Genomic DNA, 15,565 nt, shown 5'->3' on the forward strand with positions numbered 1-15,565 from the left:
AAGATCCAGGAGGACAGATGAGAAGAAGTTGTTGGCGGATAGGATAAGCATAAACCCTACGGCTTTCTGTAGGTATTTAAGGAATAAAAAAATGACAAAAGTAAGATTAGGGCCAATCAAGGATAGTAGTGGTAAGTTGTGTGGAGTCAGATGAGATAGGGGAAGCACTAAATGAATATTTTTCAACAGTATTCACTCTAGAAAACGACAATGTTGTCGAGGAGAATACTGAGATACAGTCTACTAGACTAGGTGGGATTGAGGTTCACAAGGAAGAGGTATTAGAAATCCTACAGAGGGTGAAGATAGATAAGTCCCCTGGGCCGAATGGGATTTATCCTAGGATCCTCTGGGAAGCCAGGGAGGAGATTGCCGAGCCTTTGGCATTGATCTTTAACTCATCATTGTCTACAGGAATACTGTCAGACGACTGGAGGATAGCAAATGTGGTTCCCCTGTTCAAGAAGGGGAGTAGAGACAACCCTGGTAATTATAGACCAGTGAGCCTTACCTCAGTTGTTGGTAAAGTGTTGGAGAAGGTTATAAGGGATAGGATTTATAATCATCTAGAAAAAGAATAAATTGATTAGGGATAGTCAGCACGGTTTTGTGAAGGGAAGGTCATGCCTCACAAACCTTATTAAGTTCTTTGAGAAGGTGACCAAACAGGTAGATGAGAGTAAACTGTTTGATGTGGTGTATATGGATTTCAGCAAGGCTTTTGATAAGGTTCCCCACAATAGGCTATTGTACAAAATGCGGAGGAATGGAATTGTGGGAGATATAGCAGTTTGGATCAGAAATTGGCTTGCTGAAAGAAGACAGAGGGTGGTAGTTGATGGGAAATGTTCATCCTGGAGTCCAGTTACTAGTGGTGTACCTCAAGGGTCGGTGTTGGGTCCACTGCTGTTTGTCATTTTTATAAATGACCTGGATGAGGGCGTAGAAGGATGGCTTAGTAAATTTGCAGACGACACTAAGGTCCGTGGAGTTGTGGATAGTGACGAAGGATGTTTTAGGTTACAGAGAGACATAGATAAGCTGCAGAGCTGGGCTGAGAGGTGGCAAATGGAGTTTAATGCAGACAAGTGTGAGGTGATGCACTTTGGTAGGAGTAACTGGAAGGCAAAGCACTGGGCTAATGGTAAGATTCTTAGTAGTGTGGACGAGCAGAGAGATCTCGGTGTCCATGTACACAGATCCTTGAAAGTTGCCACCCAAGTTGACAGGGCTGTTAAGAAGGCATACAGTGTTTTGGCTTTTATTAATAGAGGGATCGAGTTCTGGAACCAAGAGGTTATGGTGAAGCTGTACAAAACTCTGGTGCGGCCGCTCTTGGAGTATTGTGTACAGTTCTGGTCACCGCATTATAAGGAGGATGTGGAAGCTTTGGAAAGGGTGCAGAGGAGATTTACTGGGATGTGGCCTGGTATGGAGGGAAGGTCTTAAGAGGAAAGGCTGAGGGACTTGAGGCTGTTTTCATTAGAGAGAAGGTGGTTGAGAGGTGACTTAATTGAAACATATAAAATAATCAGAGGGTTAGATAGGGTGGATAGGGAGAGCCTTTCTCCTGGGATGGTGACGGCGAGCACGAGGGGGCATAGCTTTAAATTGAGGGGTGAAAGTTATAGGATAGATGTCAGAGGTAGTTTCTTTACTCAGTAGTAAGGGAATGGAACGCTTTGCCTGCAACAGTAGTAGATTCACCAACTTTAGGTACATTTAAGTCGTCATTGGATAAGCATATGGACGTAACATGGAATACTGTAGGTTAGATGGGCTTGAGATCGGTATGACAGGTCGGCACAACATCGAGGGCCGAAGGGCCTGTACTGTGCTGTGGTGTTCTATGTATGTTCTATGATATAGGTCACTCCCCACTTTGTGTGCATGTCTTGAAATGTTTTACCAGTAAAGTGCGGTCTGTTGTCAGATACTCTGTTACGGGACACTGAATAAACTGAATATTGTGGTCATTATGTTGTGATGATTCTATTCTGTCTGTTGCTAAATTGCTGAATGATAGGAAATTTGGAGAAGTAATCCAACACAAGGATGTAATCTTCCCTATGCACAGCGAATAGATCTTTTGCTGGTTTCATCCAAGGGGTAGATAAAATATCACATGGACATAAAAGCTCCCCTCACTTTGGAGTTGGTCCTTTTGGCACATCTCACATGAATTCACAGGTTATTGAATACCCTTATTTACCTCTGGTCAGTACAAAGACTCTCATGCTCGCATCTGGTGCTGCAACTCCAGAGAGTTCCTGGTACAGCATGGTTGATATCCTGGCATAAAGGCATCAGGGCTTGTTTACCTTAAAAATGACATGCCATAGAATACTAAGTGCATCTCTAAATAGCCAAAATAATAATCGTTCCCAGATACTACTTTAATACAACAGAGTCATCCCTGGATAACAGTCATTTGCAGCTCTAGTAATTCTTCACCTTCACTAATTGCCAACAGCAACTATTCACACTGACTCTCACTAAAGCCTAATGTATCATTTTCAGTTTCAGAATGAAGAACATCCATGTGTCTATCAAAAGAAATATCTTAGCCTTTGTGTGGATTGTATAATCAGGTCAGTGTGACAGATATAACTATCCTGGTATCGGACTTAAAAATCATATCCTCACACCTGGATTAACAGGCACTACAAAGGTCAAGGTGCATTTGTGAGCAGTTTACAGCAGGTCATTTCTCGCAGCTTACACGTTTCAACCACGAAATTCTCATCAAATAAGTGGATGTGAAATTACACAAATGCCAAATATTGGCAGCTAGTACTTCAGGCAAAATTAGAAAAGTTTGTTTAGACCTTGTGGCGATGCATCCGCTTCAAGAATGATGTCATGCCCGAGGTCGGAATATTGCAAGATTTTCCTGACAGAACCTGCTTGAGAATCAAAGACGCACTGGCAGTAGTCTTGCCACACTCAAGACGTGAATCTTGAGTAGACTTCTCAGAGGAGACATGGTTTCAGTGACGTTGGGAATATCTGGGAAGCAGGGATTATAAAATCCGAGGCATCACAGATCCTTGTTATCCTGTGAGGTCAGAATTTGATTTACTTCCTCTTACTTGGACAGGGACAGGCTTCATGAATAGAGTCAACAGTCCCATATATGTTCATCTGGTGGGTGGTACTGTGTACTATTAAATGTCAATCCACGTTGTGAGCCATTTGCCATCAGTAGGTGAAGGTTGTGGTCTGTTCCATGACCATGATATCATCAGCTCAGCAAATACTTTCAACAGTTTTATCCATGTGCTGTTAGAATAAGTCTTGATCTACTGGTAGTCCAAGTTTCTGACAGTCCAAATAAAAACTATCATTCAAAAGGCATCCTAAATGTTGAGTGTTCCCAGGATTCTTCTGCTAAAAGGATAGGCTGGTGTCCATGTTTTGCATCCAGTTTAGAAAACAATTTTGCTCTGAAAAACTTACAATTCTTCCAGCACCAGTATTTAGTCATGGATGACTCACCTTGGGTGTAAGCATACTCTACTGCCATAAGAGCCCACAGCATTAGGGGAAAAGCTACTGGCATAGACAGAGGACTGGCTAACTGGCAGAAGGCAGAGAGTGGGACAAAATGGTCTTTTTCCAGGATGGCAGTCAGTGACTAATGGAGTTCTGCTGATGTTAGTGGTGGGACTACGAACATTTGTGTGAAATGTTCATGAAGGAACTGAGGGCTTTGCTGCTAAATTTGCAGGTGACACAAAGCTAGGTGGAGGTGCAGGTAGTGTTGAGGAAGTGGGAAAGCCGCAGAAGGACTTGGACAGGCTAGGAGTGTGTGCAAAGAAGTAGCAACACAATGTGGGAAAGTGTGAGGTTGTGCACTTTGGTATGAAGAGTAGAGGCATTGAATATTTTCTAAACAGGGAAAGGCTTCAGAAACCTAAAGCACAAAGGGACTTGGAAGTCCTAATTCAGGATTCTTTTAAAGTTACCATGCAGGTTCATTTGGCAGTTAGGAAGGCAAATACAATGCCAATATTTATTGCAAGAGAGTTGGAATACAACAGGGATGTATTGCTGAGGTTGTGGGGGGCACTGGTCAGACTGCACTTGGAATTGAGAGAGCAGTTTTAGGCCCCGTATCTAAGGATGTGCTGGCCTTGGAGGGGGTCCAGGTGAGGTTTACAAAAATGATTCTGGGGATGAAAAGCTTGTCATATGGGGAGCAGTTGAGGATTTTGGGTCTGTACTCAGTTTAGAAGGATTAGGGGGAATCTCATTGAAACTTACAGAATACTGAGGGGCCTAGGTAGAGTGGATGTGGAGATGATGTTTCCACTGGTAGGAAAGACTAGGACGTGATGGCACAGACTCAGCGAAGGGATAACCCTTTAGAATGGAGACGAGGAGGAATTTCTTAAGCCAGAGGGTGGTTAATCTGTGGAACTCATTGTCATACAAGGCTGTGAAAGCCAAGTCATTGACTATATTTAAGACAAGGTTCTTAATTAGTAAAGGGATCAAAAGCTACAGTAAGGCAGGAGAATAGGTTGAGAAATATCTATACCTAATGGTCTCATCTTCCTTTAAAATGCATGTGATGAACTGCACCAATCTGTGCAGTGATCAATCTTCTAAAATTACAAGGTTTATCTTCTGCTCATCAGTTCCACATGAAACTTTCCTTGAATATGCAAACTGCACTTCCTTGGAGGATCAATAAATGAGATTGTATCATCCTTGTGGCATATCCTTATCACCCTTAAAATTGCTGACTGTGTTGAAGCAGTCTGCTGCCAGGCATTCGAGATCTTTAACTGGTTTGATTGCATTTTGAGAGGTCTGTTCACCACAGGGACTGCAGATGGAATGTGATGGATGGGAATATACCAAGACCGTACACCAGTAACCCTGAGTGTGTTGGACTGCACATGTTCACTAGGTAGAAAGTGGCCGGAAGCCAATACCCAGGTTCGATTCCAGCCTCGGGTGACTGTCTGTATGGAGTTTGCACATGCTCCCCGTGTCTGTGTGTTTTTCCTCCGGGTGCTCCGTTTTCCTCCCACAGTCCAAAGATGTGTAGGCTAGGTGGATTGGCCATGCTAAATTGCCTGTAGTGTTCAGGGATGTGTAGATTAGGTGGGTTTTTGGGGGATGAGTCTGGGTGGGATGCTCCAAGGGCCAGTGTGGACTTGTTTCCACATTGTAGGAATTTGATGATTCTATGAATAGAAGCTTATATATTGGCACTACAGTGTGATTCTTCCAATGCGTTGCATCAGTGATCCATAATACACTGAGACAGTCTCTTGCAGGTTGTATTGTGGACCACTACTTGCTGAGGTAATATGTTGGCACAAGCAGTCGTGTTGAATTTAGCTTTTAGGGTGTGTCATCTTAGTTTTTCAGGACATGTGATGTTACTGGATGTGTAAACCTCTGATCACGATATTCCATTGGCATGGTGTGCGAGATTAGGAACACAGAAAATATGGGCACCTTTTGAATTGTGCCTTTCACTTGGTTGACTCTGAACCTGTAGATGTGTTTGTGCATCATCTGAACATTTTCTTTGCTTCTAGTGTTGCAGTGTTTCACTATCTTGTGGTCACCTATGTTTTCTTCTGCAATCTGACTTGAAATTTGTAAGCAGGTTTTGTGTATGCATGCCCAATGCGTCTTGGTGCCAATGCTTTTCAGGTATCAAAATAAGCTGTGCAGTGTTTGAACTGGTGCAGCATACACACCAATTGTCACCATAGCATATATCTAGCAGCATATCATGCACCAAGTATCCCGAGTCAAGATCAGAGTCTGAGACCTTTCTCCTCTCAGGTCACACACTATTGTATGAAGATGACATTGTCAGCATGTCCCTCAACAGGTATACAGACATACTGGGAGACATAACAGCACTAAGTGTTGTGTGTAGGTCAGACCAGACAGATGTAGCAAATTCTCTTTCCTAAAAGGGCAATCTAGCATATAAACGTAAGAATTAGAAGCAGGAATAGGCCATTTGGCCTCTCAAGCCTGCTGTGTCACTCAATAAGATCAGAGCTGACCAGATTGTGGCCACATCACCATTTTCCTGCCCAATCCCTGCAAGCTCTGACTGGACTAATACTGAGGAGCGCATTGAGAACCACAGAATATGTGATGTCATAGTGATTCGGATGGGAAAACCAGGAGTTAGGTCTATCATCTAGGTCTCTCCATATTCTCAGTAACAAAGTCTGTCATACCAATGCATCTTGTACATAGGTGACATCATGCAATAAACTAAACCTTTTAAAAAACAAGAGCTACTACTTTTTAATCTACCTGGGTAACTTTCCTCTAAATCAGTCTAGTCCGATAGGTCTCAGCCTTAAAAAGGATAGTGGCAGCAAATTTACTCGTTGTAAAGCAAGGTAACTGTGGTGAGGACCATCATACAACATGCTCCATACCCTTGATCAAGGATTACTGCTGTCTGGGGAGGAGACTTGCACTGACCTTCAACCCTCAAAACAAAAAAAAATTCTTATCTCCACCTTAAAAGCTAACAACTTTTACTGTTTTCTTTTTCTGATATTATCCAAAAGTTGATGGATTTATTGAATTAAATCTCCCATCCTACTACGGTGCAGTTATGAATTAATGATCATAAGTGCGGTTTTGCAATCATAGGCCCCAAAAACACACATTTGATGTGTATTTTGACTTAATGTATTCACTCATTTCACCTATGTACAAGTGAATTCACTTACTTCCTGTTGCGCTCTTTCACCACCATCCGGGTCATGCTCTGGATGCATTGCGCTCGGTAGTTTTCATAGTGCACGTCACGGGTCACATCTTTCAGGTCCTGCATGTGTGTTCGAATCAACATGTTTCGTAACCTCACAAAGTCACAGTGAGCAGGATTCTCCACTGCAGAGAGGAAGAGCATCGATGGTATCAGCAGTCATGGTCAGTACATTTTCAAATAGATTTAAATGGTAGAAAACTTTTCATTCTACACTCATTTTTGTTATGTGGGTTGGTTAATGCATGACTAATTTGCATTATAGCAAGGCCCCACAAACAGCAATGAGACAAATGACCAGTTAGTTTGATATTAATGGTGACAATGAGTGCAAATCATTGGCCAAAAGATCAGGAAAACTCTGTTGCTCAAATAACATCACAGAATTTTTTCTCCCCCCCCACCCCCGACTTTATTCATTCACGGGATGAGGGCATTGTTGGCCAGGCAGCATTTATTGCCCATCCCTAATTGCCCAGAGGGCAGTTAAGAATCACATTACTGTGGGTCTAGAGTCAGATGCAGGCCAGACCAGGTAAGGATGGCAGTTTCCTTCTCTACAGGACATTAGTGAACCAGATGGCTTTTTCCCCCGGACAACTGACAATGGCTTCATGGTCATCATTAGACTCTCAATTCCAGATACTTATTGAATTCAATTCCACTATATGCTGTGGTGGGATTTGAACCCAGGTCCCCAGGACATTATCTGGGTCTCTGGATTAACAGTCCAATGATAATACCACCTCCCATCAACTCCCCACTAACATTCATGGAAACAGAGAAGGGACAGCCTCCGTTTTCATCACATCCAAACGCTAACACTTTCAACACAGTCACCTTTCCTTAGTGCTGTGTGTCATGTCAGACCAGGTTAATACTCAACTCACACCATCACTTCATGTGGGCATGAATGCGACCAAGGGAGCTTGGTAAAGGTTAGACATACATCAAGCCCAATCATTAAACGATAATACAGAGTGAACTGCTTTTAACCTGGCTTCTCTTTAAAGCCACTGTTTGGTAACTCCATATAAAGAGGTGGTCTAAAATAGCATACTTTGAAATGCAATTGGAGGTGAATTGCTGGAATGGGATTCAGTAAATTAATGGAAAGCTGTAAACGTCATCTTACAAGCACTGTGGATAGGTGAATTCTTAAATTAATGCAGAAAGTGCTGGAGAAACTTAGTAGATGTGACAGCATCTATGGAAGGAGAAACTGAATTGATTATGTTTCTGTTAAAAGGAAATAAGGCCCTTCCAACTACTCTATCCAGGACCCTCAATTACAAACACTTCAGCCTTAGCCTCCTTTAAAGAACCCTAAACTATTCAATCTTCCTTTATAGTGAAAATACTCAGTCCAGAAAACCTCCTTGTAAATCTCTTCTATAACATTCTCTGCAATGTGGGATATGGGCATGGCTGACCAGACTATGACATTGATCCAGCTAAATCTCCAGGTCTTTATCCTTTAAGCAAAAGATGCAAGACAAAATATTCAGATTAAACAAAAACTTTTTAAAAAAAGTTACCTTCAACAATTCCCCAGGGATACAGTCGCCCCCGAACTCTCCTTCCTTTGGCTTCAACCACGGTATTGCTACCGATCACAGTGAATGGGATGCTGTCCTGGAAGAGAACATTAAAGGCCAGATAAAAAGAAAATGTTGAAATTAATATACTTCTTTGAATATTAATACTTCTGTTTGGAAGGAGGATCCCCTGCATTGACCACTGAGCAGCGGTATATAGAATTGAGTCTTAGGGGAGAATAATGGCTATATTACAAAAACCATACAGAAGCCATGTTCCAACTTTTTTTCTATTTACTCATGGAGTGTAAACATGACTTGATCAGCATTTGTAGCCAATTTTTAACTGCCAATGAGAAATGGTAGCAAACTGACTTTTCAAACCATTACAATCCATGTGTGTATGTTGCTGGTGGAGGGAATGAATATTAACGCTGGGGAATGGTGAGCTGTGTCAAACAGGTTGCTTTATTTGGAATGGTAGATAACAAAGTGTGAAGCTGGATGAACACAGCAGGCCAAGCAGCATCTCAGGAGCACAAAAGCTGACGTTTTGGGCCTAGACCCTTCATCAGAGGACGTCAGGTTTATGCTCCTGAGATGCTGCTAGGCCTGCTGTGATCATCCAGCTTCACACTTCGTTATCTTGGATTCTCCAGCATCTGCAGTTCCCATTATCTCTGCTTTATTTGGAATGGTGTTGAGCGTCCTAAATGTTATTGGAGCTGCACTCATCCAGGGAAGTGTTAAATATTCATCACACTCCTGACGTGTGCCTTGTTGATGGTAGACAAGTTTTGGAAAAATACTTAGTGATTCATTTGCCACAGAATTGTTAGCTTTATGTGGCAAGACCAGTTGAATTTCTGGTCAATGGTAACACCCACCATGTTGATTTTGCGTTTTGCTATTGCATGCTGCTTCTACTACATTGTATGGAATGAGTCCCACATTACAATTTTACCAGGCTGACATCTCATTTTTGGGTATGCCGGACGCTGCACCTAACATGATGTCTTGCATTCTCCACTGATCCACAGTTGGTCTCCTGGCTCATTGGACTGATATAGTGGGAGATATGCTGAGCTTCGAGATTACTGGTCATGGTTGTCGACAATTGTACTGTTGCTGATAGCTCACAATGCCTCATGGATATCCATTTTTGAGTTGCAAAACATGTTAAAGTCTGTCCCATTTAGCATGGTCGTAATGCTACACAATGTGATGCAGGGAATCTTCAATGTTAACACCAGTCCGCGCCAGTGGCACGGTGGCTCAGTGGGTAGCACTACAGCCTCACGGCACCAGGGACCTGGGTTCAATTCCAGCCGTGGGCGGCTGTCTGTGTGGAGTTTGCACATTTTCCCCGTGTCTGTGTGGGTTTCCTCTGGGTGCTCCGGTTTCTTCCCACTGTCCAAAGTGGTGCAGGCTAGGTGGATTGGCCATGCTAAATCGCCCGTAGTGTTCAGGGGTGAGTGGGTTATAGGGGATGGGTCTGAGTGGGATACTTCAAGGGGCGGTGTGGACTTGTTGGACCGAAGGGCCTGTTTCCATACTGTAGGGAATTTAACCTTCACAAGAAAGTGCAGTGGTCACTCCTGTTGATACTGTCATGGACAAATGCATCTGTGGCAGGCAGATTGGCAAGGGGGAGGTCAAATATCTGCGTCTGACCCAATCTAGCAACTACATAGGATTCCACAAACCTGGTCAGTGGCACAGCTGAAGACATTTAACAGTCACTTCTATTAAGTGTTCCTCACCTTCAGTTCCTGATCTTGCCGTTTAAATTCTTCATCCTCATCAGAGTCACATTCCGGGAACTGGTAGATATTGATCCCATAGAATTTGATTTCCTCACGGATCTGAGGAGGAAATGTTGGAAAATGTGACTGGAAAAGGCATTTTTGAGTTACCTATCTGGTGAACAGAAGCTCAGGACAAAAGTTTAAACACCATCTACTGGTGGAATGAAAGTACAGTCACAATTCTCTGATAAATGGGACATTCCACTTACAGCTCACACAACGTACTCTCGCATGGGCTAAGAAACCTTCACCCAAATCTGGTTGTCTCTAAGTCTTGATTAGTTTTAAGCTGCGTATTTAGGGTTGAATGCATTTGTTGACAGGGTTTGGATATTTAAGTGATGGTAAAACTAACATGTACAAACAGAATTGCAACCAGAAAATCACATTCTTTATACAGTGAGCGGAGGCAATATTTCCATAGCAATACAAAATCATTTAACAGTCATTAATAATCTTGCTCAGTCAAACTGTAGCATGGCAGGTTAGGAAATAAAACACAGTGCCATCAGTTAGAATTAGATCTGTGTAGAGACCCATCTAGACAGCATCTAATTTTACTACAGCCAGCTGGATTTTGAAAGACACCCATTCCTCAACACTGACACATTACCTCCTGATAAAGGACAAAAACCTCACGCAAGGGTTTGTTTTCTGACTTTATTAAGTTTTATTAGAACCTAAATGAAACAACCGCAGTGTTCAAAGTAAATTTGAAAGCATTGGGTTGACGTTTCAGGAGTGAGCATGTCACCAGGTTCCTGGCAGTCACTAAGTTGCTGATAATTCTAACTGAGGGCAAGGCTTCATTGGTTATCGTGGACTTTACATCAGTCTGTATGGTGGATAGCATTAACAACAATTCAAAAAACACTAAATAAGTAGTCAAGGAGCAAAAAAATTAAGACATGAATACAACCATTAGAAAAAAAGTACTAGTAAATTAATGGGGCTAAAGTCTGCTAAGTCCCTAGCCCTGAAGTAATGCATCCAAAGATATTAAAGGAAGTAACTAGAGAGATAATGAATACACTGGTAGTGCTTTTTCAAGAATCCTTAGATCGTGGAAAACTTCCAATGTTACACCTTCATTCTAAACAGGAAAGAAGCAAAATTACAGGTAACCATGGACCAGTCAGCCCAACATCTATTATTAGAAAAATGTCTGAGTTGATTATTAAGGTTGCAATGGCAAAGCATTTATAACTGCACAATATAAATCAGGCAGAGTCAGCATGGCCTCACAAAAGGGGAAATCATGCCTGACAAATTTATTAGAATTCTTTGAGGCAGTAACAAGCAGGATAAAGGGGAACAAAATGGATAATATACTTGGACAACCAGAAGGCAATCAGTGGAATTCTTTACTGCAGAAGGAAGGCTAAACAGGCAGGGATATTAAGGTATTAATGGCTGAGATGGAGAGATTTTGAAATAGCCATCAGTTAAGCAATCAATACTTCACTATACAACACATACAACCTTAACTCCAGGCGACAATGGAAAAGCGTCTACCTGTAAAATAAATAGGCAACAACCTATATTTGTGCTCTATGCAAGTAATCACCTTTTGCTTATTCACCAGTGAAGCAGAAATTACCTTTCAACAAAACTTCCCCAGAAGACATTAAATATTTATAAAAAAAATTTTTAAAAAGATATTTTAAATTACTGTCTGGCAAATAAACAAAACAAATCTAGGCTGCTAACTTCAGCTTTAGACTTTTTGATTCCATTTAAAGACAGGAGCACTGTTTAATTAGTTTCTTGCTTTGTATTTAGGTTGTTGCTAGTTGAGGGAGTGCAGCGAAGATTTAACAGGCCAATTCCAGGTCAGATGTATGACGAGGGATTGACTAGGTAGGGACTGTTTTCACTGGAGTTCAGACGAATAAAGGAGGATCTCATAGAGACTTATAAAATTCTAACAGGACTGGACAGGCTAAACGTAGGGAGGATGTTCCCAATGGTGGGTGTGTCCTTAACCAGGGGTCACAGTATGAGGATTCGGGGTAGATGATTTAGTACGGAGATGAGGTGAAATTTCTTCACCCTAGGAGTAGTGAGCCTGTGGAATTCAATACCACAGAAATTAGTTGATGCCAAAAGACTGAATGTATTCAAGAGGTGATTAGATAGCACTTGGGATAAATGGGATCAAAGGTTATGGGGAGAAAGCAGGATTAGGCTACTAAGTTGGACGATCAGCCATGATTGAGAAGAATGGTGGAGCGGGTTCAAAGGGCCGAATGGCCTCCTCCTGCTCCTATCTTCTAGGTTTCCGTATTATTCCTTCTGAACTATTCCCCACTCTCTAAGAGTATGTGAAATATAACACCCACATCTGGTTTAACATTATCACGTTATTCATCTGCACAATACAAATCACAGCAAGTGCAGAAAACACACGCCCACAGTTTTTTTTAAAAAAGAGAGAAAGAATAAATCAATCAATCAGTCTGTTACATACAAGCGGTAAGAATAGGGACAGCAAGTTGTTTTAAAGATTGTATTCAGTTTTAACAGTTGTCTCTCTTCTGGTAAAAGGATTTGTCAAGGTCAAGGGGTATTCATTCATTCTCCCATTCATAATGAGAGATCAGACAAACACGGTTCCTGGTAAGGTTTTGGAGTTCTGAGGAAGGATCAGTCAACCTAAAATGTTGACTGATTTCTCTCCACAGAAACTGCCAGACTTGCTCAGCTTTTCCAGAAATTTCTGTTTCTGTTTATTTTCGGGGTGATGGCTTGTTTTATTTGATCCAGTGCAGATGTGAGGCCCAATTTCAGTTGGGAACAGATAGTCAGTGTTAAGCCTGCTCAGTTGGTGGACACTGACTTTCTAAAGAACATAACAACATCATGGTCAAGTTAAATTAGAAAATGGAGTTTATTTGGTCCAGTATATTATGGGATGGAAACTGCTTCACAACATGGACAAGCATACAAACACACATGGAGAGATATAATAAAAGAAAAAACAAAGGATATTAGAGATCAAACATTTCCTTGCTCCTTACTACAGTCCAAAGAGTCTGTAGGGAATTAATAGTCTCAGAAACTCTTCATAGGATACAAGGAACAATCCCTCTTGCCTGTTACAGTGGCACCATCCCTCACTTCTTCCACCACGACATTGATGACTGTATCGGCACTGCCTTGTGCTCCCATGACGAGCTTGAATAGTTCATCACCAACCTCAAATTCACCTGGACCATCTCTGATACTTCTCTCTCTCCTTCCTGGACCTCTCCGTCTCTATTTGCGCTAACTGCCTCAGCAGCGACATCTATTTCAAACCCACCAACTTCCATAGCTACCTGGACTACACCTCCTCTCACTTACCCTCCTGCAATAGTGCAATCCCTTATTCCCAATTCATCCGTCTCTACCGTATTTGGTCCCAAGAATGGAGCGTTCCACTCATGGACATCCCAGATGTCCTCTTGCTTCAAGGACCACAACATTCCCATCCCTTCATTGAGCCACAAAGTCCTCAACCTCATCGCTTGCCTTTCCTGCACTTCTGCCCTCAAACCCTCTTCCCCCCACCACAACAAAAGTAAAGACAGAATCGCGCTTGTCCTCACATACCACCCCACCAACCTCCGCATCCAGCACATCATCCTCCGCCACTTTCGCCACCTACAATCCATCGTCACCACTAAACAGATATTTCCCACCCCACCCCAACTGCCTTTCATAGGGACCACTCAACTCCACGACTCCCTCATCCGCTCCACACTCCCCACCAATCCCACCACCCCGGTAGCTTTCCTGCAACTGCCAGAGGTACTACACCTCCCCTCTCATCTCCATCCAAGGCCCAAAGCAAACTTTCCACATCCGACAGGAGTTCACCTGTACATCCTCCACTCACGTCTTCAGTAATCCGTTGCTCCCGACGTGGCCTCCCCTACATCGGGGTGAGACCAAGTGCAGATTTGGTGACCGATTCGTGGAGCATCTGCACTCCGTACGCTATAGTCAACATCACCTTCCAGTTGCTAACCATTTTAACTCGCCCCTCCCTTTCCCTGGATGACATGTCCATCATTGGGCTCCTCCAGTGCCACAATGACGCATGCCAGACATGAACTGGAACAGTAACACCTCATTTTCTGCCTTGGGAGCCTACAGGCCAATGGCCTTAACGTAGAATTCACCAGTTTCAGAATCTTCCCACCCTCGGCCTCATCCGATGTCCAATCCTCCCTCTCATCCCCACCTCCTTGACCTGACACTACTTGTCCATCTTCTTTCCCACCTATCTGTCCCACTCTTGCCAGTGACAAAACCCCACTGTCCCCGACCTGCATCCACACATCACCATCCTACCTAACTTTCTCCAGCCCCACACCACCCCTCTCTATTTATTTCCAAGCTCCCTCCCCAGTCCTGATGAAGGGTGTAAACCTGGAATGTCAACTTTCCTGCTCCTCTGACGCTGTCTGACCTGTGTTCCTCCAGCTCCACACTTTGTGGAGATTGGCTGATGGTTTCTAGCTAGAAACCAAGAAGTTACAGCAATTGTCCCAGTGCAGAAAGCTTCAAAAGTCTGAAGAAATGTTACTGAAATGTTTACTTCTGCTTCACTATTTTGATAACAGAATATTTTACCTACAGAAAGCATAAGACAAAGGTTGTTTGTAGCTTTTTTTAGAAACAGGCCAAAAGATTTTCCATTGTAGTGGGAGTTAGAGGCATTGATTGCTGTTAATACATCAATGGAATAGCACTGACCCCTTCACTACTGGCTGTTTCAAAATTTAATGATTAAAAGGCAATTGGTTTACTACAATGGGAAACATGTGATCTAGCCGCTTGGCAGGGTAAAGACAATTACTATGGAGACAAAAGCTTCCATTACAAATAGCCAACTGTGTACTGCACATTCCAGCGGTCAAGTAGAATATAATGAACACAGTGTAATTTGGATTTCTTTTTGTTAAAATAGAAGTTTTAAAAAAAAATAAATTAGACATTTCTGTGTCAGGTTATCATACAACTGTAATCATTTCAAACCCATCAGGAGGTACCTTACTCTTTATTGTCCGGCTAATATTGACTTTGGGGAAATTTCTAGAAGGTTATTACTAAAGTCACAATCACAGCAGGTCCCGACCCAAAACATCACGCGTTCCTGCTCCTCTGATGCTGCTTGGCCTGTTGTGTCCATCCAGCTCTACACCTTGGTATCTCAGACTCTCCAGCATCAGCGGTTCCTACTATCTCTATCACAGCGGCCTTATTTGTTGGGCCGTTTAATGTGTTTTTAAAACACTCATTAAAATATGTAAATGTACACAGACAGACAGACAGGTGGATGGATATTATAGATTTTTTTTTGCTCAGTTTGTAACACTGGAGAAAAATGAAGACCACTATTGGCAAAAGAGCTCTAAGCTCTAGAACGCTCTCTCACAACCTCCGACTCTTTACCTTTCTTTTGT

The 15,565-nt window shown here is 42.5% G+C and overlaps 1 protein-coding gene and 1 long non-coding RNA gene across 13 annotated transcripts in view; one reads left to right on the forward strand and one right to left on the reverse strand.

Annotated features, from left to right (window-relative positions):
• The window catches only part of LOC125464479 (uncharacterized), a 56,058-nt gene that overhangs the window by 30,376 nt on the left and 10,117 nt on the right, over window positions 1–15,565 (forward strand). The window lies entirely within an intron of this gene.
• Window positions 1–15,565, reverse strand: part of LOC125464477 (septin-4-like) — a 133,262-nt gene that overhangs the window by 15,641 nt on the left and 102,056 nt on the right. For all 12 annotated transcript variants that reach the window (XM_048556820.2, XM_059655445.1, XM_048556822.2 and 9 more), the window contains 3 exons: window positions 10,068–10,169; window positions 8,305–8,401; window positions 6,729–6,891 (listed from right to left, as the gene is read on the reverse strand). In XM_048556820.2, the coding sequence (XP_048412777.1) occupies window positions 6,729–6,891; window positions 8,305–8,401; window positions 10,068–10,169 (362 nt within the window). The remainder of the gene's footprint in view (window positions 1–6,728; window positions 6,892–8,304; window positions 8,402–10,067; window positions 10,170–15,565) is intronic.

Source organism: Stegostoma tigrinum, chromosome 27 (assembly GCF_030684315.1).
Source record: "Stegostoma tigrinum isolate sSteTig4 chromosome 27, sSteTig4.hap1, whole genome shotgun sequence".
Lineage (NCBI taxonomy): Eukaryota > Metazoa > Chordata > Chondrichthyes > Orectolobiformes > Stegostomatidae > Stegostoma > Stegostoma tigrinum.